The 24,138-nt window shown below is 40.1% G+C and overlaps 1 protein-coding gene across 2 annotated transcripts in view; it reads right to left on the reverse strand.

Annotated features, from left to right (window-relative positions):
* CA13 (carbonic anhydrase 13) overlaps positions 1-24,138 on the reverse strand; it is a 64,048-nt gene that overhangs the window by 37,483 nt on the left and 2,427 nt on the right. For both annotated transcript variants that reach the window (XM_078352733.1, XM_078352732.1), the window contains exon 2: positions 5,277-5,374. In XM_078352733.1, coding sequence (XP_078208859.1) covers positions 5,277-5,358 — 82 coding nt within the window. In that variant the 5' untranslated portion in view covers positions 5,359-5,374. The remainder of the gene's footprint in view (positions 1-5,276; positions 5,375-24,138) is intronic.

Raw genomic sequence — 24,138 nt, forward strand, 5'->3', positions numbered from 1 at the left:
TTCCCAGAAAAACTCATGAATAATCCATCCCTTGTTTAGCATGTAGTCAAGAAATAACCATAAAAGTGGCCGACGAGTAGCCTTTGGGGCTGATCTGTCTTATGGAGTAGACAATCTTTTGTTTCTTTACTTTTCTAATAAACTGCCTTTACTTTATTCTGTGGACTCACCCCAAATTCTTTATTGCATGAGATCCAAGAACCCTCTCTTGGAATCTGGATTGGGACCTCTTTTCAATAACAGAGGGATAGGAATGAGTGAAACTTCTCAGTGTATCTTTTTGACTTTTAATCATAATATCTTTAAATTAACTTCAGCCTAAAGCTGCCTCCTTGCATATTTTAAGTTCAGGTTAAAGGTTTCTCTGTATATAGTGAACTATAACGTAACTAGATGTGTAAATAGACTGTAGCCCACTCTTGTGCCAATCATTGAGTGTTGGCCAATCAAAGGCAGCCAACTGTTCAAACCCTGTTCAACTAAGGCAAACTTTGAGCTGCAATCACACCCGCTGTTTCTGTATCTGACTTCCATTTTCTGTCTGTTACTTTCCTTTCTCTGTCCATCAACCTACCCACAGGGTAAGGCCAGAGTCTTTCTGAACCTATTCTGAGTTGGAATACTGCCCAATTTGCAAATTGTTCTTTGCACAATTAAACTCTCTTCAATTTAACTTGTCTAAGATTTTTCTTTTAACACTATTCTGCATTTTTAAAAAAATAAAATTAAATCAAAGAGAATAAAAAGCAAACCCTGAAATTGAATTCAAACAGAAACAATTAAAATTATTTGTATACTGAATTGATAATGTAACCATAAAGAAAAAGTTAAATAGCATTTGAATATAGTACTTTGGCCATATATATATATATATATATATATATATATATATCCTTAGTAGGACATATTACATATTAAGAAGAAATACAAGAAAATCTTGAACATTACTAGTAGGTTTGTTTTTGGTAGGATATTGGTGTTATGCTTCTGAAACCATTTTTTGTTTGTTTATTTGTTTGTTTGTTTTTTGAGACAGAATCTCTCTCTGTCATCCAGGCTGGAGTGCAGTGGTGCAATCTCAGCTCACTGCAACCCCACCTCCCAGGTTCAAGCGATTCTCCTGCCTCAGACTATCAAGTAGCTGGGATTGCAGGCACCCACCACCACGCCCAGGTAATTTTGTGTTTTTAGTGGAGATGGGGTTTCACCATGATGGTCAGGCTGGTCTGGAACTCCTGACAAGTGATCCACCCACCTCGGCCTCTTAAAGTGATTATGAACCATTGCACCCAGCTGGAAACCATTTTTGTATATATTTTAAGATAGAACAAATGAACAAATAATATTGATAATCTCTGGAACATGATTTTCATTCTGGTTTATGCAAAAATACAAAATGACAGAAGCTAAGAAATAAACCTGTGGTGCTGCATTTGAAAATTCTGTTCACTGAAAGATCCTAAAAACAATAATATCCCAATAATATTGAAGCTCATAAACCTTAAAATCTATAGCCCTTCACTGAGGAACCATTTCTAAAACCATATACTAATTTTGTATTTGTAATTTTCATTACTATTCTTTAAAAAAAAAAAGTTCCCAAATTATAGTAGCTCAAGCTCTATAAATCTGGACCTACCCCTTGCTACCAGACACTGAAACTGCCCAATGGGTTCATCTTGCCCACTTCCTAGGTAGAACCAATTATTGATCAAGACAGGGGAATTGCAATAGATGCAGCTAAATAGGAGACTGGAGCTTTTTTGTTTGGTTGGTTTTTTTTGAGACAGGGTCTCACTGTGCCACCTAGGCTGGAGTGCAGTGGTGCAATCATGGCTCACTCCAGGCTCAAGAGTCCTCCTGCCTTACCCTCCCAAGTAGCTAAGATTGCAAGCATGTGCCACCGTGCATGGGTAACTTAATTTTTTTTTGGTTGGGGGAGAGACAGAGTCTCACTATGTTGCCCAGGCTGGTTTCAAACTCCTGGGCTCAAGCAATCCTCCTGCCCTAGCCTCCTCCCAAAGTGCTGAAATTACAGGTGTGAGCCACCTCATCCTCTTCAAAGTTTTTTTATCACTCCAATCAACCTCCCATCAAATTCCAAGGTTGGAGTTTTTCAAGGAGAGTTTGGCAGTGAAGGGGCTAGGGAATGGGTGATGCTGATTGGTTGGAAATGCAATTATAGGGGTATAGAAAATGATCCTCATGAGATGAGTCTACTTCTAGGTAGGGGCCACAGAGGAGTTGCTGGTCTGGTCAGGGCCATCTTGTTATCATAAATGCAAAAGCCTGAAAAGACATCTCAAAAGGTCAATTTCAGGTTCTACAATAGTGATGTTATTTACAGGAGTAATTGGGGAAGTCACAAATCTTGTGAGCTCCAGAACAATGGCTTATTTGCTTAACCTCTTATCCTCATAACCTAATGGCTTTTCATTTGCTTTATAAAGATAGTTTGGTTTTGGGAAGGATTATTGCCATTTAAATTATAAACTAAATTTCTCCCAAAGTTAGCTTGGTTCACACCCAGAAATGATCAAGGGCAGTTTGGAGGTGAAAGGCAAGATAAAGTTGGTTAGGTCAGACCTCTTTCACTGTTATAATTCTTACTATTACGATTTTTGCAAAGGTTATTAAACACTAGCACCCAGATCTTGGTTCCGAAATACTATTCCCCACTGGAAGGAACCAGAGCTACTTGGAGAAGTGACTGATTTTACTAACAGCTGTGAATCTGTAGAGGTCTATAGCAACCTCAATTCTTGCCTCCTCAGAAAGAATTTGACCAAGGGGCATAGGGCAGAAGGAGAGACCAAGGCAAGTTTTAGAGCAGCAATTAAAGTAGAGAGGAACTAAAAGAAGTAAAGTACACCTGGAAGAGGGCCATGCCACCAACTTGAGAGATTCAAGTGCATTGTTTGACTTTTGACTTGGGTGGGATTTTGTGCATTGATATGCTTCTGGGGTCTTGCATTCCTTCTTCCCTGATTCTTCATTGGGGTGGGCTGTCAGCAGGCAGAATGGCCTGCCAGCACTTGAAAGGGGCTGCATGTGCAATGTGTTTACCAAAATTGTGCACATGCTCACTTGAGGTGTTTTTCCCTTACCAGTCAAGTGTTCCTAGAGGAAGGTCATATACCAGTTAAACTCTTCCATTTGCCTCTTAGTGTGCATGCTTGAGACCACTCATCCAACTCCTGAGATCCTGTTAGGAAGCTGCTCATCACCAACTTTAAGTGTTTCTATCTATTGGGAGACTGCGTTTCCCCGATGCCAGTTGCAACCAATTATTATTTTAGAGGGGTAGTTTAATAACCACCTGACTATCACCTGACGGTTTTGCTAACATTCTTGGCTGGGGACAGTAGGGGCTCTCCTGCTCTTATTATGTCTGTCTGACTACCTATGTAACAGTTTCAGGTCTAGAGCAGAGAATGACCAAGATGAGCCTAGAACATATTTCTTTTTCTTTTTTTTGAGACAGAGTTTTCGCTCTTGTTACCCAATCTGGAGTGCAATGGCGTGATCTCGGCTCACCACAACCTCAGCCTCCTGGGTTCAGGCAATTCTTCTGCCTCAGCTTCCTGAGTAGCTGAAATAACAGGCACATGCCACCATGCCCAGCTAATTTTTTGTATTTTTAGTAGAGACGGGGTTTCACCTTGTTGACCAGGATGGTCTCGATCTCTTGACTTCGTGATCCACCCACCTTGGCCTCCCAATGTGCTGGGATTACAGGCTTGAGCCACTGCGCCCAGTGAGCCTAGAACATATTTCTTATGCCAGAAAGCTAGAAAGCATTCAAACACACACATACACACACAGAGACACACGCATGCACACACACATACACAGACACACACAAATAAGCTAGCTTGAAGGACGTGCTGACAAATTTGGGACAATTTGACCACACAAAAAAATAATGATAGTAATAGATTATAACTCCCCACCCACCAAATATCCATCAGTATGTGGGAAGAGAGAGAGAATGAGAGATCTTCTTTATTATGTCCACTAGTAACTACAGATGAAATGATAAAATATTAAAGCCACCATTTTACAAGGCCTGTATAAGCTTTGTATAATCTCTGGTTCAGGCAAGGATCAGTAATGGGTACTAAAACTTCTGGATGAAAGGTTATTGGGGAATAGGATATTCACACAGTCTAGGATTAAAAAAGACAAAAGATATGTAACAATTAAATGCAATGTATGATATTTAATTAGATTCTAGGTACATAAAAGCTGTAATCAATGCTTGGGGGACATTTGGAGAAATTTAAATATGGACAGCATCTTTGTGATATTATTAATTGATGCTAATTCTCTTAGGTGTGATAATGGTACTGAGAATGATTTAAGAGTTCATCACTAAATCTATAGGGCTGAAGTATCTTTTTTTTTTTTTCTTTCCGAGATGGAGTCTCACTCTGTTGCCCAGGCTGGAGTGCAGTGGTGCAATCTTGGCTCACTGCAACCTGTTTGAACCAGGGTTCAAACAATTCTCCTGGCTCAGCCTCCCGAGTAGCTGGAACTGTAGGCACATGCCACCATGTCCAGCTACATTTTGTATTTTTAGTAGAGACGGTTTCACCGTATTGGTCAGGCTGGTCTTGAACTATTGGTCTTAAACTCTTTTTTTTTTTTTTTTTTTTTAAGATGGGGTTTCACCATGATGGCCAGGCTGGTCTTGAACTCCTAACCTCAGGTGATCCAGCCACCTCAGCCTCCCAAAGTGCTAGGATTACAGGTGTGAGCCACTGCACCTGGCCTTGAACTCTTGACTTTAGGTGATCCACCCACTTCGGCCTCCCAAAGTGCTGAGACTGAATATCTTGATGTCTGAAACTGACTTCCACATGTCTAAGTCAATAATTGATTAATCTAGTTGAAGGATATTTGGAAGCTCATGATACTATTCTTACCATTTTTCTGTAGGTTTGAAATTTAAAAAGAACAAAAATGAGGAAACAAAAACCTTTTACTTCTTCAAATCAATGAATCCATTAACTTGCTAAATAACCTTTCATAACTACTTGTGTGGTTTCTCCTTAACAAAGAGCCTCTGTCTTCAGGCTGACAACCATTAAATGTAATCAAGTAAAAGAAGACTAACACCAGTTGGGTAGGCCCCTGATCCCAGCACTTTCGGAGGCCAAGGCAGGAGGATTGCCTGAGCCCAGGGGTCTTAGACCAGCCTGGGCATCAGAGTGAGACCCCATTTCTGCAAAAAACCAAACAAACAAAAATTAGCCAAATGTGGTAGTACCCACCTGTTGTCCCAGCTACTTGGGAAGCTGAGGTAGAAGAATCACTTGAGTCTGGGAGGTGGAGGCTGCAGTGAGCCGTGATCATGCCACTGTACTCCAGCCTGGAAGACAGAGCAAAACCTGTCTCAAACAAAAAACAAAAAGTAAAAGACCAACACTTAGGAAATAACCCAGAAATGCTGGCCTACTATATGGTCATCATCTCCTCATCTCCACCCTCATTCTTTTTTTTGGTGGGTGGAGGTTTTTTCATTACACTTTTGAACTGGTTAGATCCAGTTTTAATCTTCCTTAAACAACACAATGTCCCTAAGTCCACTCTCCTCTTCAATGACACTGTGTGTCATAATAAAGCAGCACTTGTAAGTTACAAATCTAGCCATAAAATATTTAATTAACAGTAATATATTAAGGAAATATCAAAGTATCAGCTCATGTCATTTTATTAGGGCATGTATACAGACTATCCCTAAGATGCAAATTTTTCCAGGTATTCGTTTTTAAAATTCTAAATGTAAACCAAAGTAGCTATTATCATCTGATTTTTACCAAGCATGAAACTGAGATGAGCACGTTTCCCCAGTACCTAGAGAGGCAAGCCACACAGTCAGGGACATAGCCCCAGTCTGCGAAGTCCCAAGTCCAAGGTGCTCTCCAATCTGTGCCCAGCTTCCTTTATTCATTAAGCCCCATGATTTGTGCAATGAGAACTTATTACCCACAAGAATGTCTTATCATTTGATATCTTGTGAAGATTATTGACTTTATGGAGCTGATACTATATGGGGTTTCGATTTCCTTATTTTCTTATTCCTGAGGTTAGGCTTGCATCATGTAATCTTCCAAAGAGGAATTTGAGACTCAAAAGGGTTAAAGGACTTGCTCAGGTGACCTAAGTTTCAAGCAAAAATGAGGATTCTTAGACCAAAATTGAAAAGGTAACTTCAATAACTCTCTTCTCAAGTCACCTCTCAATGACAGCTTTCAGAAACTAGAGCCAAACATTTCTTTGTACTATATTGTCAGATAAGAACACATTGCTAAAACCCAGTTTCTACATTTTTGTTTGTTTAATTTTATACAGTTTTTGAATCAAAATTTATCCACACCCTATTTTGTAGTGTTTCATATCTTATTTGCATATTATAAAAGTAGGTAAGGTGTGAAAGTGGAAAAGAAAGTATCAAGACTATTTAAAAGGAAATACACTTGGTATAAACATCAGATCAGTGTTGAAAAGTCCAGATAATTCATGCCAAAGTAATTCATCTGTTAAAGAATTTAGTAGTTCCTTGGCCTAGAATGAATAACTCAATGTCGCTCTATTGCTGTCAACTCTTTGAAATATAACCACAGAGAGATATTAGGGGTACAACAGGCATTCTGTCATCAGCTTTTGTAAGGTTTATCTTTTCCTTTCTGTCCTGTAGAAAAGGAAAGTTTGTTCTTTTTTTTTTTTTTTGAGACAGAGTCTCACTCTGTTGCCCAGGCTGTAGTGCAGAATTTTTTAATACAAAACTCAGCTCACCACAACCTCTGCCTTATGGGTTCAAGCAATTCTTCTGTCTCAGCCTCCCAAGTTGCTGGAACTAAAGGCACATGCCACCACGCCTGGCTAATTTTTGTATTTTTAGTAGAGACAGGGTTTTACCACATTGGCCAGGCTAGTCTTGAACTACTGACCTCAGCTGATCCACCAGCCTCGGCCTCCCAAAGTGCTGGGATTACAGGCGTGAGCCACCCACCATGCCCAGCCTGACAGTTTGTTCTATGAAGAACAGTACCCATATCCCCGTCTCACCACTGTGAGGAAGGTGTGATTTACCCTCATTCCAAGAAGTTCTAACCTGGATGCCATCATTTCACTACTGAAAGCTTGCTGCACTAGCCCTATGTGCCTAGCGAAACCTTGCACTCTTGCCAAACATATTTTCTTCTTTATAGCCTCCATTGCCAACTCCCTTCACTCTTCTTCATTATTGCCATCAGCATACTAACATGTTCTGGAATTTTCTCATTAGGAGGAAAATTTCTTCCTGAATTTATATTTCCCATTTGCTACCCACCCATCCTCTCTGGCATTCCTTAAATTTTTCTTTCTATACTCAATTGCATTATGTATTAGTTAGCATTCTCCAAAAACATGTATATGTATTGAGAGAGAAAGCGAGACTTATGATTAAAAATGGCAAACTTCATTATGAAGTCTGACAAGTCCCAAGATCTACAGAGTGTGTAGGGGAGCTGGAGGCTGGAGACCCAGGAGAGCTGATAGTGTAGTTTCAGTCCAGAGGCCAGCAGACTCAAGACCCCAGGTAAAGCCATTGTTTCAGTTAGAATTCAAGTAGGAAAAAGCCAATGCCCTATCCCAAAGACAATCAAGAAGAAGGAATTTTCTCTTACTTGGAAGAGGGTCAGCTGTTCTTCTCTATTCAGGCCTTCAATTGATTAAATGAGGCCCAGCTCTTTAAGGAGGCAGTCTGCCTTAGTCTGTCTACTGGTTGAAACGTTAATATCCAAAAACACCCTATGTAAACACCCAGAATACTGTTTTACCAAATAGCTGAGCACCTCATGGCCCAAACTGACACATGCAGTTAACCATCACACCAACCTTTAAATTTAGGGGATTAGGGGCTTTCTAGTAGAATCTCTCTTCTCTCTACACTCTCTATCAATTCTTTTTTTTTTTGAGTCAGAGTCTCGATCTGTCACCCTGCTGCAGTGCAGTGGCAAGATCTCAGCTTACTGCAACCTCAGTCTCCCAGGTTCAAGGGATTCTCCTGCCTCAGTCTCCCAAGTAGCTGGGACTACAAGCGCATGCCATCCACACCAGCTATTTTGTGTGTGTGTGTGTGTGTGTATTTTTAGTAGAGATGGGGTTTCACCATGTTGGCCAGGGTAATCTTAATCTCCTGACCTCATGATCTGTCAGCCTCAGCCTCCCAAAGTGCTGAGATTACAGGTGTGAGCCACTGTGCCCAGCCACCATCAATTTTTATGGAAGGAATCTATTTAGCTTAGACATCTATTACAGCACTGTCCAAGTGCTAAGCATATATGTAACTTAAATTTTTGACTAGGTACACTTTAAAAACTAAAAAGAAAAGTGAAATTATTCTTAATGATATATATTATTTAACATAATACATCCAAAATATCATTTCAACATTAGTCAATATAAAAAAATTAATGAGTGTTTCAGTTATCAATTTATTATTGTTCACGTATTACCAGCTCTGTGATAATGAAGCTTTAAGCATTCCTTTTTTGCAGCAAGCATGATGTTAAGCTTCCTTCAGTGGAAGGTCATTGCTGGAGAAAGGAACTTCTCTTCCTGGTTCCTGAGTGCTGTATCTTTTGTTTTCTTCTTGCTCCTGCTGGGCTGCTCTCAGTAGCCCATATGTGGCTGTGTATAGAGACATCCTAGCACTCTGGCCCAGCAGCACATCCAGAGTATGCCGTCTCTTAGCAACCTGACAACCCCAGCCCAACCCAGTGACCACCTCACTGCCCCTCTCAAAACAAACTCCACATACTCCCAGGCTTCACGCCACCCTATTGGCAAGCAGATGCCCTGACTCCCTCTGCACTCCTGCCCACCAGCCTTAATCTGCCTGCACCCCAAAGAGTGTTTCCCATTGGCTCCTGACATGGACACTGTGCACTGTAGGCTATGCATCTGTCTGCCAGTTGTTCCCAATGCTTTGAGTCCCTCTGCACACCTACATTCTTGTACACTGGTCTTAGCCCACCTTACCCTGTTTCTTGCTTGCCTAGTAACCGTGGACCAGCTCTGACCTGGACAACCCAGCAAACTTCTGTCATCAACTGGGCTGCAACCATATCTTCTCCAGTGACCTGAATCCCTTTGGAGTGGAGGCTGGCATCCAAGTTTGTCCTTCATTAGAAACTTCCTTAGACTGAGGATATTCTCTAGAGTTTTCTTTTAATCTTTACAATTGTCTCATTATACTTAATAATTCTTTACAGTAAACTTTCCCTGTTCAAATTACTGTGCAATCTGTCCCCTAATTAGATCTTAATTGATACTATCATATCTTTTACCTTTCTTTTTCTTATAAAGCGTTCCAAATCTGGTATATATTTTACTCTTACAGCACATCTCAATTCAGGGTAGCCACATTAGAAGAGCTCAATAGCCACATGAGGCTAGGGGCCACTATGCTGGTGGCACAGCTCTAGATCTGCTGAATTAAGATAGTAAGACCCTGCCTTAAAAAAAGAGTGGCTGGCCATGTGGCTCACACCTGTAATCCCAGCACTTTGGGAGGCCAAGGTAAGTGGATCACCTGAGGTCAGGCATTTGAGACTAGCCTGTCCAACATGGTGAAACCCTGTCTCTACTAAAAACACAAAAATTAGCTGGGCATGCCAGTACATGCCTGTGGTCCCAGCTACTTGGAAGGCTGAGGCAGGAAAATCGCTTGAAACCAGGAGGAGAAGGTTGCAGTAAGCCAAGATTGCACCACTGCACTCCAGCCTGGATGATGGAGAAAGACTCTGTCTCAAAAAACAAACAAACAAACAAAAATGTATCAACAATTTGTGTTAATGAGAATACAGCAAAACAGGCATGCTCTTCCACTATTAGTAGAAATGTAGAATATGTGATCTTTAGGAAAAAATTTAGTAATTTAAATCAAGAATTTTAAGTGTTCATATCTTTAAATCCTATTCATAGACATGGTGCCTGAGAAAATATTAAGAGGTTCTGTCAAAGATTTATGCAAAAGGATGTTCACTACAGTGTATTTATAACAGAAAAAAGATCTAGAAACAACAAAAGTGATAATGATAAGGATTGAAATAACATATATATCAAGATGATATAATTTTTGAAAGATGTTACTGTATTTCCAAACTACTTATTAACGTGTATATATAGATATATACATCACAAAATTGTATCTACAGAGAAATTTTAATTTGAATAAGCAATATAGCATATATGCCTAGAAAAAAAAAGATTGTAAAGAAATAGATCAAAAAAGTTGGGCACAGTGGCTCACACCTATAATCCCAGCACTTTGGGAGGCTGAGGCAGGAGGATCACCTGAGGTCAGGAGTTTGAGACCAGCCTGGCCAACATAAGAAATTCTGTCTCTACTAAAAATACAAAAATTAGTAGGACGTGATGGTGCATACCTGTAGTCCCTGCTACATAGGAGGCTGAAGCAGGAGAATTGCTTGAACTTGGCAGGCGGAGGTCACAGTGAGTTGAGATGGCACCACTGTGCTCCAGCTGGGGCAACAGAGTGAGACTGTGTCTCAAAAATTAATAATAATAATAATTAAAGAAAGAAAAGATGAATGAATGAAAGCAAAGTACTTGCAATGACCTGCAGAACCTAATGTGACCCCCTTCAGCCTTGCTGTTTTCTGACTGTTTGTCAGTCATGCCAGGTGCTCTCCTGCTCTTGGCCTTTCTATCTGGCACACCCTCCCCCTAAATATCTGTAAGACCCACTCGCTCACCTCCTTCAGGTATTCTCTCAGTTTTTGACTGTCTGCTTTGGTCTATGTAAATTCTGAAAGTAACAGTTTCAACTGAAACACAAAATCATACTTGAGACTTAGATAGCTGAGAGTTTATATTATCAATTAAACTCGATAATTGCAAAGCACTGCATCCCTTCACTTTTTAAAATTTAATAGCACACTGCCTTCTTTGTCTTTGCCAACTTTGAGTTTTAAAGATGCACCTGCTAAATATTTCAGTTTCTCTAATTTTTAACCATTACTTGCATTTTAACCAAGTATTTAAAAAAGTGAAAAAGGACTACACATCCTTTAAATATGTTTTTTTTGAGATAGAGTTTCACTCTTGTTGCCCAGGCTGGAGTGTTGGGGTGCAATGGCACGATCTTGGCTCACTGCCACCTCTGCCTCCCAGGTTCAAGCGATTCTCATGCCTCAGCCTCCCAAGTAGCTGGTATTATAGGCATGTGCCACCACGCCTGGCTAATTTTTGTATTATTAGTAGAGACGGGGTTTCTCCATGTTGGTCAGGCTGGTCTCAAACTCCCAACCTCAAGTGATCTGCCCACCTCGGCCTCCCAAAATGCTGGGATTATAGGAGTGACCCACAGTGCCCGGCCAGTCCTTTGAATATTTTTATTGTCTTTGTGACACATATTTGACCATTCATAACCTTCAAATATTTCAAATGTAAGCTCTTGTTTGTGACTATAATTAGTTCAGGTTCAAGATCCCTAGGCATTTGGCCAATTATGCTAAATAAAATTTGCTTAATTAAATTAATAGCATATTTGTGGAGCACCTATCACATCCAAGAAGCAGTGCTACAAGAAGAAAAAAGTGTTTCTTCTAGGTATATCTTGGCCATTGCTATCAGTGATAGTGCTTTATGATCATTTTTAGTGTATGGCTACAAACCCTTGCCTCATTTTTACATTTCAGGAAGTTTTATTTCATTCAGCAAATGCTTCTTTCACACCTCCCATGTCATGGAAATATATATTCATGAATGGAAATCCAAGGTGAGTTTTTTTTTCTGGGCCCTGAAAAGAGCATGAGAGAAAAACATGCATAAAAATAACATGGTATTTGAATACAGAAACCATACCATGAAAAGCTAATGCCTGTGACTCATCTCTTGCAGCTTCATAGTGATCTACTGAGTCACTTTTCCTTCACTACAAAGATTTAACCATCTCTTTTCATTAACCGTTTCCCTTCTCCAGATATTTCCAGGAATTTGACCTAGATTATTCTGCTGCATTTTCTTATATAGGCTATATTATAAATGTTCATTTATACTCTAGATGTGACCCCCTTCAGCCTTGCTGTTTTCTGACTGTTTATCAGTCATGCCAGGTGCTCTCCTGCTCTGTCACTGCGGGGCTAAAAAAAGATTCCCCTGTTTACAATCAATCATGAAAATGTTCATCTGATTGGTTGCTCATGAGAAATATAGATTTCTTTTCCTTCCTTCCTTCCCTCCCTCCCTCCCTCCCTCCCTCCTTCCCTCCTTCCTTCCTTCCTTCCTTCCTTCCTTCCTTCCTTCCTTCCTTCCTTCCTTCCTTCCTTCCTTCCATTTCTTTCATTATTTTGAGGCAGGGTCTTGCTCTGTCACCCAGGTTAGAGTGCAGTGACACAATCATGGCTTGCTGCTGCCTTGACCTCACAAGCTTAGCTTCCTCCTACCTCAGCTTCCTGAGGAGCTGAGACTACAGGTATACAATTAGTTGGACATGATTGTATACAGGACATATACAATCATGTCCAACTAATCTGTATTTTTTGTAGAAACAAGGTGTTGATATGTTGCCCAGGCTGGTCTCAAACTCCTGGGCTCAAGTGATCCTCTTGCCTTGGCCTCCTAAAGTGATGGGATTATAGGCATGAACCACTGCACTTGGCCAAGAAAAAAATTTCATTGGAAAGTAGCTCTAATATTTATTTGACCTGTGAAGAAATTACACAGAAATATGCATTGGCTACTCAGAGGAGCCACAGTGGGTGCATAGTCATCTAAGAATCTCTACCGCCTCATTAGGCTTCATCACTTATTTACTGAACCACTGCTTCCCTGCCTTGTAACCATTCTTTCTTCTAAGCTACTTTCATGCAGTTAACAAAATTATTCTCTACAATAAGCAATCTCATGTGTGTCAGGAGGGCGGGGTAAAGAGAAGGACAAGTCTTTCATTGCCTATAGAATAAAATCTGAAACTCTACTATCTGCTTGTCTGCCTCCTTCCCCGCTCTACCCCCTTTCCCTTTCCCTTTCCCCTTCCCCTTTCCTTCCTTCCTTCCTTCCTTCCTTCCTTCCTTCCTTCCTTCCTTCCTTCCTTCCTTCCTTCCTTCCTTCCTTCCCTCCCTCCTCCTTCCCTCCTTCCTTCCTTCCCTCCTTCCTTCCTTCTTCAGTCTAAAAGACATTGGGGTTTTTTTGTGTTTTCATTTTTGTTTTTGAGATGCAGTTTCACTTTTATTGCCCGGTTGGAGTGCAATGGCCCAATCTGGCTCGCTGCAACCTCCGCCTCCTTGGTTCAAGAGATTCTCCTGCCTCAGCATCCCAAGTAGCTAGGATTACAGGCATCCACCACCATGCCCAGCTAATTTTGTATTTTTAATAGAGACGGGATTTCTCCATGTTGGTCAGGCTGGTCTCAAACGCCCAACCTCAGGTGATCTGCCTACCTTGGCCTCCCAAAGTGCTGGGATTACAGGCATGAGCCACCATGTCTGGCTAACATTAGGTCTTATGAGGAGGAGAGAGACGGCATCAGCCCAGGAAAAGCCAGAGCCTGAACAGGGTGTGGAAACCAACTATTCAGGTGGCAGCACATGAAGATGGCAGCAGCCCAGGTGGATGATGGGAGCCCATGTAGGATGCCCCACATCTTCATGTGCTGCCCCATGCACCTCCAAGGGCGCCCATGGGGGTGCATAGGGGTACATGGGGCAGTACATGAAGATGATGCAGCCCAGGACACCGGCATTGTGTAGAGGTAGGGGAAGTGATGGCAACAGTGAAGGAAGACTGGTTACATACAGGAAGATGAACCTAATGAGTACATATCTTTCAAATAAGGGAGACAGGAAAAAATGACAAGCATGAAAAGGCAGAAAACTAAAATAAAACCTATGGTATTCAACTGGAATTAGAGATATCAGTATGAACTCATGGTTTGTACGTATAGAAATAAATACAGTTGGTGTGCTGTGTGAATATTGATAGATAGGTAGACAGACAAATAGTATGTACATACATGCATGTATTTCCTAACCATGCTCACTGAAAAGACATGCAAACATCAACTTCCTAGATCTTGCTTTTTCTTTTCTTTAGACAGAGTCTTACTCTCTCACATAGGCTGGAGTGCAGTGGCGTGACCTCAGCACACTGCAACCTCCACCTTCCAGGTTCAAGTGATTCTCATGCCTCAGCCTCCAAAATAACTGGGATTATAGGTGTGTACTACCACACCTGGCTAATTTTCATATATTTAGGATTTTGCTATGTTGGCCAGCCTGGTCTTGAACTCCTGGCCTCAAGTGATCCACCTGCCTTGGCCTACTATCTTCCACAATGGGATTACAGGCATGAGCCACCATGCCTCATCCCAGATCTTGGTCTCTAAGTATCATTTGTTACCTAAAAGAACTCTGTGGAGCTCTGAGGAGAAATGACTGATTCTAAGATTAGCAAAGCATAGGTCCAAAATGAGCCTAGAATGCTTTGTTGTCCCAGAAAGTAAGAGGTCAAAGCAGGGTAGGGATGGATCAAAATAGTGCGACAGGTGAAGAAGTGCTCACTGGCCAAATCTGGGTAATGTGAAAATCAAAATAAATTATGATAATAAAAGAATATAATCTGAGGTCAGGCATGGTGGCTCACCTCTGTAATCCCAGCAGTTTGGGAGGCTGAGGTTGGTGGATCACTTGAGGTCAGGAGTTTGAGACCAACCTGGCCAATATGGTAAAACCCTGTCTCTACTAAAAATACAAAAATTAGCAGGCACGGTGGTATATGCCTGTAGTCCCAGCTACTCAGAAGGCTGAGGCAGGTGAATCACTTGAGCCTGGGCTGCAGAGATTGCAGTGAACAGAGATTGAGCCACTGCATTCCAGCCTGGGTGACAGAGCTAGAGTCTGTCTCAAAAAAAAAAAAAAAAAAAAAGACTATAATCTGTTGAGTAAGATATCAACCTATGAGCTCATACTGATCTCAATAAATACATAGGTGGAGGAGAAACCTTTTACTTGCAACAAAATGTCAACTGATGACTGCAGAAAAGATGGAAATACAAAAATTACCAACTGGCAATCATCATAGTAACAATTCAGCCAAGAAACATCAATGTGTGCTAAAACTAGTATATACAAGTTTGATTAGTAATGGGCTATTTACACAGTTTAAATTGGCTCCTTAGAAAAAAACTTATTAAAAAAGAATGATTAACTTTTTTCTTTTTTTACATATACAATTAATCTTGTAGATTTAATTGTTTTCATCAATACCAGCAACAAATAATTACAATTGAAATTTAAAGTGATACAAATTAAAATAGCATGCCCAAAATGAAATTACTTGGGTATAAATCTAACAAATTTTGAACAAGATTTATATGCAGAAAAATTTTTTTTTTAATTTTACTTTAAATTCTGGGGTACATGTGCAGATCTTGCAGGATTGTTACATAGGTATACACATGCAATGTGGTTTGCTGCCTCCATCTCCCCATCATCTGCATTAGGTATTTTTCCTGTTGTACCTCCCCACCCCCTGCTATCTCTCCCCTAACCCCCACCCCCAACAGACCCCAATATGTGATGTTCCCCTCCCTGTGTCCACGTGTTATCAATGTTCAATACCCACTTATGAGTGAGAACATGCGGTGTTTGGTTTTCTGTTCTTGTGTTAGTTTGCTGAGAATTATCATTTCCAGATTCATCCGTGTCCCTACAAAGAACATGAACTCATCCTTTTTATTGCTGCATAGTATTCCATGGTGTATATGTGCCACATTTTCCCAATCCAGTCTATTTTTGATGGGCATTAGAGTTGATTCCAAGTCTTTGCTATTGTAAACAGTGCCACAATGAACATTTGTGTGCATGTCTCTTTATAACAGAATGATTTATAATCCTTTGGGTATTTACCCAGTAATGTGATTGCTGGGTCAAATAGTATTTCTATTTCTAGGTCCTTGAGGAATCGCCACACTGTCTTCCACAATGGTTGAACTAATTTACACTCCCACCAATAGTGTAAAAGCGTTCCTATTTCTCCACATCCTCTCCAGCATCTGTTGTCTCCAAATTTTTTAATAATCGCCATTCTAACTGGCGTGAGATGGTATCTCACTGTGGTTTTGATTTGCATTTCTCTAATGACCAGTGATGATGAGCATTTTTTCATTTGTTTCTTGGCCACATAAATATCTTCTTTTGAAAAGTGTTTTTTCATATCCTGTGCCCACTTTTTGATAGGGTTGTTTTTTTCTTGCATATTTGTTTTAGTTCTTTGTAGATTCTGGATATTAACCCTTTGTCAGATGGGTAGCTTGCAAAAATTTTTTCCCATTCTGTTGGTTGCCAGTTCACTTTAATGATTGTTTCTTTTGCTGTGCAGAAGCTCTTAATTTTAATTAGATCCCATTTGTCTATTTTGGCTTTTGTTGCCATTGCTTTTGGCGTTTTAGTCATGAAGTCCTTGCCTATGCCTATGTCCTGGATGGTACTGCCTAGTATTTCTTCTAGGTTTTTTATGGTGTTAGGTCTTATGTTTAAATCTTTAATCCATCTGGAGTTAATTTTAGTGTAAGGTGTCAGGAAGGGGTCCAGATTCAGCTTTTTGCACATAGCTAGCCAGTTTTTCCAACACTATTTATTAAATAGAAATGGAATCCTTTCCGCATTGCTCATTTTTGTCTGGCTTGTCAAAGATTAGATTGTTGTAGATGTGTGGCATTACTTCCAAGGCCTCTGTTCTGTTCCACTGGTCTATATCTCTGTTTTGGTACCAGTACCATGCAGTTTTGATTACTGTAGACTTGTAGCATAGTTTGAAGTCAGGTAGCATGATGCCTCCAGCTTTGTTCTTTTTGCTTAGGATTGTCTTGGCTATGTGAGCTCTTTTTTGGTTACATATTTTGTTTAAGGTGATTTTTTCCAGTTCAGTGAACAAGGTCAATGGTAGTTTGACGGCGATAGCATTGACTCTATAAATTACTTTGGGCAGTATGGCCATTTTCATGATATTGATTCTTCCTAACTATAAGCATGGAATGTTTTTCCATCTGTTTGTGTCCTCTTTTATTTCCTTGAGCAGTGTTTTGTAGTTTCCTTGAAGAGTTGCTTCATGTCCTTTGTTAGTTGAATTCCTAAGTGTTCTCTCTTTGTAGCAATTGTGAATGGGAGTTCATTCATGATTTGGCTCTCTGTTTGTCTGTTATTGGTGTATAGGAATGCTTGTGATTTTGGCATATTGATTTTGTATGTTGAGACTTTGCTGAAGTTGCTTATCATCTTAAGGAGATTTTTGGCTGAGACGATGGGGTCTTCTAAATATACAATCATGTCATCTGCAAATAGAGACAATTTGACTTCCTCTTTCCTAATTGAATACCCTATATTTCTTTTATTTGCCTGATTGCTCTGGTTAGAACTTCCAATACTATGTTGAATAGGAATCGTAAGAGAGGGCACTCTTGTCTAGTGCCAGTTTTCAAAGGGAATGCTTCCAGTTTTTGCCCATTCAGTATAATATTGGCTGTGGGTTTGTCATAAATAGCTTTTATTATTTTAAGATAGGTTCCATCAATACCTAGTTTATTCTTTTATTTATTTATTTTTTTTTTTGAGACAGTGTCTCACTCTTGCAGCCCAGGCTGGAGTGGAGTGCAGTGGCACAATCTCGGCTCATGGCAATCTCCACCTCCCAGTTTCAAGTGATTCTCCTGCCTCAGCCTCCCAAGTAGCTGGGACTAAGGCACACACCACTATGTGTGGCTAATTTTTGTATTTTTTTTTTTTTAGTAGAAACAGGATTTCACTGTATTGGACAGGATGGTCTCGAATTCCTGACCTCATGTTCTACCTGCCTCGGCTTCCCAAAGTGCTGGCATTACAGGTGTGAGCCATGGCACCTGGCCTGAGAAGGAACAACTTTATGGTGGAGAAACCTAATAGATATTGTCTTAATGAGGTGATCAAAACTTGCATTTCTCTGTAAAGGGACAAATAAAATCATATATCAACTAATAGGATGCAATGATAGAGCACAGCATCACTTCTGTGGTATTTTTGTCCTTCCTTCTCCCCTTTCACCCAAAACAGTATATACTAAATCTAATAACAAGAAAACAATAGAAAAATAAACATTCTAAAACATTTCAAAACATTATTGAATGGTTATTTTTCAAAAGAGTCATGCCAGGAAAGTCAAGGAAAGATTGAGGTTCTATTCCAGGTAAGTGGTACCTAAAGAGACATGACAACTTGATGCAACACTTTACCCTGAATAGGATTATTTTGCTATAAAAGATGTTATTGGGATAACTGATGGAATCTGAATGACAATTAAGGATTAGATAGTAGTAATGTGTCATATACACAAGGGAGAGAGAGAGATCCAATATGGCTGATTACTAGCAGCTCAGGATTGTAGCTCCCAGGGAAAGCACAGAGAACGAGAGGACAACACACTTTCAGATGAATTTTTGTTGTTCATGAACCAGGAGATTCTCAGCGGAGGAGCCCCACAGGTCGCCAGCGCAACTCTTGTGGCCGGCGCCGCAGTTCTTGGTGCAGAGTAAACGGGACTGGGTCCCCTTTTGGTCGATGTTTGGAGCTCCAGGAAGGCAGAGTCACCTATTCAGCTGACTGAAAAAGGGACTCAAGAAGGAAGCCAGACCGGAGATTCCTGGGCAGAAAAGCACCATGAATCTTAACACTGCTGTTTTAGCTGGCACAGTGGGTTGCTCAGATTCCAGTGCTGGTAATCAACAAGTTGGATGTCCACTCAGAGACCTAATTTGAAAGTCCGTAATTACAAAGATGAGAGGTGGATAAATTTACAATGATGGGAAGAAAGCAGCATAAAAAAGCTGAGAATACCCAAAATCAGAATGCCTCTCCCTCTACAGGGGATCACAGTTCCTCATCAACAAGGGAACAAGGCCTGATGGAGAATGAGTGTGTTCCATTAACAGAATTAGGCTTCAGAAGGTGGATAATAAGAAACTTCTGTGAGTTAAAGGAACATATTCTAGCCCAATGTAAAGAAACTAAGAACCTTGAAAAAAGGTTTGACGAAATCCTAAGGAGAATAGACAATTTAGAGAGGAATATAAGTGAATTAATGGAACTGAAGAATACAATAAGAGAACTCTGTGAAGTATGCACAGGTTTTAACAGCTGAATTGATCAAGCAGAAGAAAGGATATCAGAGGTCAAAGACCAATTTAATGAAATGAAACTAGAAGACAAGATTAGAGAAGAAAGAGTAAAAAGGAATGAGCAAAGTCTCCAAGAAATATGTGACTACGTGAAAAGACCCAACTTAAGTTTGATAGGTGTACCTGAATGTCATGAAGAGAATGAATCCAAGATGGAAAATATTCTTCAGGATATTATTCAGGAAAACTTTCCTAACCTAGTAACACAGGACAATACTCAACTCTAGGTAATACAGAGAACTCCACAAAGATATTCCTCAAGTAGAGCAACCTCAAGACACACAATCGTTAGATTCACCAGGGTTGAAATAAAGGAGAAAGTTCTAAGGGCAGCTAGAGAGAAAGGTCAGGTTACCCATAAAGGGAAGCCTATCAGACTCACAGCAGATCTCTCAGCAGAAACCCTACAAACTAGAAGAGAGTGGGGGTCAATATTTAATATTCTCAAAGAAAACAATTTTCAACCCAGAATCTCATATCCAGCCAAACTAAGCTTCACAAATGAAGGAAAAATAAAATTTTTTGCATACAAGCAAGCACTCAGAGATTTCATCACCACCAGACCTGCTTTACAAGAGCTTCTGAAAGAAGCACTATACACAGAAAGGAACAACCAGTATCAGTCATCCCAAAAACTTACCAAAAGGTAAAGTGTATTTCCATATTGAAGAATCTATATCAACTAATGGGCAAAATGGCCAGCGAGCATTAAACAACAAGATTAAACTGACAAATATCAATATTAATCCTAAATTTAAATGGATTAAACACCCCAATCAAAGACACAGACAGACAAATTGAATAAAAAGTCAAAACCCATCGGTACACTGTATCCAGATCCATCTCATAAGCAAGGACACACAAAGACTCAAAACAAAGGGTTGGTGGAAGACATCAATCAAATGGAGAGCAAAAAAAAACAAAAAAAACAGGAGTTGTAACTTTTGTCAAACTGCAAAAGTTTTGTCATTCTGACAAAATAGACTTTAATAGTAACAAAGACTAAAAGAAACAAAGAAGAACATTACATAATGGTAAAAGGATCAATGCAACAGCAGGAGTCAATGATCATAAATATATATGCACCCAATATAGGAACACCCAGATACATAAGACAAGTTCTTAATGCCTTATAAAGAGACTTGGACTCCCGCACAATAATAGTGGGAGACTTTGACACCACATTGTTAATATTCGACGGATCAACGAGATAGAAAATTAACAGGGACATCTATGACTGGAACTCAGACCTGGAACAAGTAAACTCAGTGAATATTTATAGAATTCTTCACCCCAGGTCCACAGAACATACATTTTTCTCAGTATCACATTACACCTATTTTGAAAGTGACCACATAATTGGAAGTAAATCACTCTTCAGCATTTGCATAGCATTTCACAAACTTAAATGAAATATTGGTTGGCTGTTTGTTTGTTATTTTCTTCCCTTATTCCTTCCTGTCTCCGCTGTTAAGCACAATTATCGGCATAAAGGAGGTTTTTGATACCTATTTTTGGATTGCATTCCAACCTGGGCCATAGAGCAAGACTCCTGTTCTCTCTCCCCCTTTCTCTTCTTAAAAAAAATATGTGGACAATTAAAAATATATATATACACAAGCCCTGCTCACAGGAGATTCTGTCTGGCTGATGCCTGAAGAACTGCCTAGGTGACACATTGGCAACTGCCTCTCCTTTCTCAGGGCACCCTGCCCCATCATTTGACACTGTCCTTTCTCCACTCTGATCCTTGCCTGTCTGTCTCCTTCAGTCTTTCCCTCTCTTTCAGACTTGGCTTTGTGTATTTCTCTGATTTGCTGACTCCACAAAAAAAAAAAAAGTAATGTGTCAGTATTCATTTTTTGTTTTGATGGCTGCATTCTGGTTATGAGAGGGAATATCCTTATTTTTAGGAAATACTGAAGTATTTAAAAATACTAAAGTGAAATGAACACTTCCTGGTTGTTAAGGCCCTTTATTAGTTTATCTTAACAGTGTCATCTTCAACAGCATCTCCACAGCCCCAACCTCCACCCATATTGGGCCTTTCCCACAATCAGCATGTCCATGTGTGGGTCAAGGCCTTCTTATGTTATGCCGTATGTATATGTATGTGTATGTATACAGATATATGTATGTATATCTAGAATGCTTTTATAGCTCCACTTTTGCCAGTTAAAATGCTGAGTTTAAGAAACATCATGGTGGGGCATGATGGCTTCCGCTTGTAATTCCAACATATTGGGAGGTCAAGGCAGGAGGACTGCTTGAACCCAGAAGTTCCAGGCCAGCCTGAGCAACAAAGTAAGACCTCATCTCTGCAAAAAATAAACAAAATTAGCTGGGCATAGTAGCACATGCCTGTAATCCAAGCTACACAGGATGAGGGGTAGGAGGATCACCTAAGCCCAGGATGCGGAGGTTGCAGAAAGCCTGTGTGACAGAGGAAGACCCTGTCTCCAAAAAAAGGGTCATCATAACAATTCAGTGCTTGAGTATAAGTGTGTTAGAAACATCATAAAACTTAAAATTTTAGATCAAATTAGACCTGACTCCTACTTTTACTTCTTAATTTGGCATAAAAATTTGATCTCAGTCTCAAGTATATGGAAGTGAGTGGCTTATCCAGTGCCCAGAAAATAGGAAACTTTCTCTGGTCTTCAATTCATCACAGTGGCTGCTGAGATGCTCAGTGACAAAGTCCAGATTATATTTAAAGGCAGAAAGCTCCATCCCTTCTGTGCCATTTATTGGTGCAAGATTTTATGCTACTGCTCCCAGGGCTGTGGTACGGGGGGGGCCACAGGAATAGTCTCAAGCACTTGTAGAAAGTCCTTAACTGCCTTTCCTCAGCAATTTCTCCAGTGTTATCTCTCCCCTAGGGTTAAGCCATTTCCCGTTTCTACTTCCTAAGATAGATCCAGGTAGAAATATCTTCTATATAACTGGAAGCTTCTGTTTTTAGCCCAGAAGAATGAAAATTATTGATAACCATTAGATTAAAGTGAACCCAAACTCATGACATTAAGGCTTTCCTACCTTCTTGAAATGCTGGGAGGAAAATTCTTTTAACTGCCCATGTATTTGAGTATAAAACAGCAATATTCTGAATAATACCACCATGCTGCTCAACTCTAATATAGGGATTGGCAAAGGTTTAAAGTTTTAAATTGGTGGCTGTGTGCAGTGGCTTATGCCTGTAACCCCAGAATCTGGGATGCCAAGGGGTGTGGATCGCATGAGCGTAGGAATTCAAGGCCAGCCTGGGGCAACATGGCAAAACCATGTCTACAAAAAATATAAAAATTAGCCAAGCATGGTGGTGTGCACCTGTAGTCCCAGCTACTTGGGGGGTTGAGGTGGGAGGATCATTTGAGCCCAGGAGGTGGAGGCTGCAGTGAGTAGTGTTTGCAGCACTGCACTCCAGCCTAGGTGACAGAGTGAGACTCTGTTAAAAAAAAAATTAAATTGGTAAAGGCTCAGGTAGTAAATGTTTTAGGCTTTGCGGGCTATGCAGTTTCTTTCCCAAGTACTCGGCACTACCATTATACCACGACAGCAGCCAGATAGGATGTAAACCAATAAGCATGGCTGTGCTGCAGTGACACCTTGTGGACACTGAAACATGAATTTAATAGAATATGTATGTGTTGCTATGTATCATTCTTATGTTGAGTTTCTCCCCATCTTAAGATATAAGTTCATTCTTAGCTCATGGGCTATACAAAAATAAGTAGTGGACTGGATCGGCCTTTGGGCTGAAGACTGCTGATTTCTGCTCTGAGATAATGAAATGAGAGCTTTTAACATGAATGTTTCCAGAATTCAGAATTATCTCTGCCCATAAATAGCATATTTTGTGCATTTATCAATTGTTCTTACCACTTTCTGTCAAAAATCATTGTTCCCTGTGCATTTACAATCCAGACAATTGTGCCCTCCCTGAAAGATAGAAATGTGTTATATACTTCCTTTGAGCTTCCCCAGAGCCTAGGTGTCCAAACTATTTTAACTGAATGAAATTGTGTAGCAACAGAGGTTAAATACATGAAAGAAATTTATTATGGAGTATCATCTATACAAGGCTGGCTCTGTTCTCTTAGAGGACTATGAGTTTGGTTACAGATGGTTTGTAATTTATGTGTGCCCTCATTTTCTTCTTCTCCTTAATTATCTTTACTTGTTGAATCGCTTCCAAGACAGTTGTTTGAGGTTCAGGTTCGTATAAAGATCTTTGCACTGCTGAGTCTATCCCAGGAAATCTAAGGTTTCTGAAAGATTTTTTTTCTATTTACAATTTTACTCATCTTTAAGATTGTTATAAAAACTGGAAATTTAATTTTTGCATATATTTTTAAGATGAAAAATCTTTAAGCTATTTTCTTTATATATGGTTCATTTGGTACATGGATAAACATGGTTCTTAGAAATTAACAGGATCCTTTCTTTTGTTTAATTTTTTTTTTTTCTTTTTGAGACGTAGTTTTGCTGTTGTTACCCAGACTGTAGTGCAATGGGACGATCTCAGCTCACCGCAACCTCCGCCTTCTGGGTTCAAGCAATTCTCCTGCCTCAGCCTCCCGAGTAGCTGAGACTACAGGCACGCACCACCATGCCCGGCTAATTTTTGTATATTTAGTAAAGACAGGGTTTTAGCTTGTTGACCAGGATGGTCTCGATCTCTTGACCTCGTGATCCACCCGCCTCGGCCTCCCAAAGTGCTGGGATTACAGGCGTGAGCCACCGCGCCCGGCCTCTTTTGTTTTAATAATACCTTACGCTTTCATGTTTTATATTTCACTAATTCTGCATAATAATCCTGTTAAGTAGGTAGGACAGGAGTCAAGACTCTTTCAGGTAAAAGTGACTAATAAAAAAATAAAATAAAAACAACCCAAAGTAGTTTCAGCTCA

This window comes from Callithrix jacchus, chromosome 16 (assembly GCF_049354715.1).
Source record: "Callithrix jacchus isolate 240 chromosome 16, calJac240_pri, whole genome shotgun sequence".
Lineage (NCBI taxonomy): Eukaryota > Metazoa > Chordata > Mammalia > Primates > Cebidae > Callithrix > Callithrix jacchus.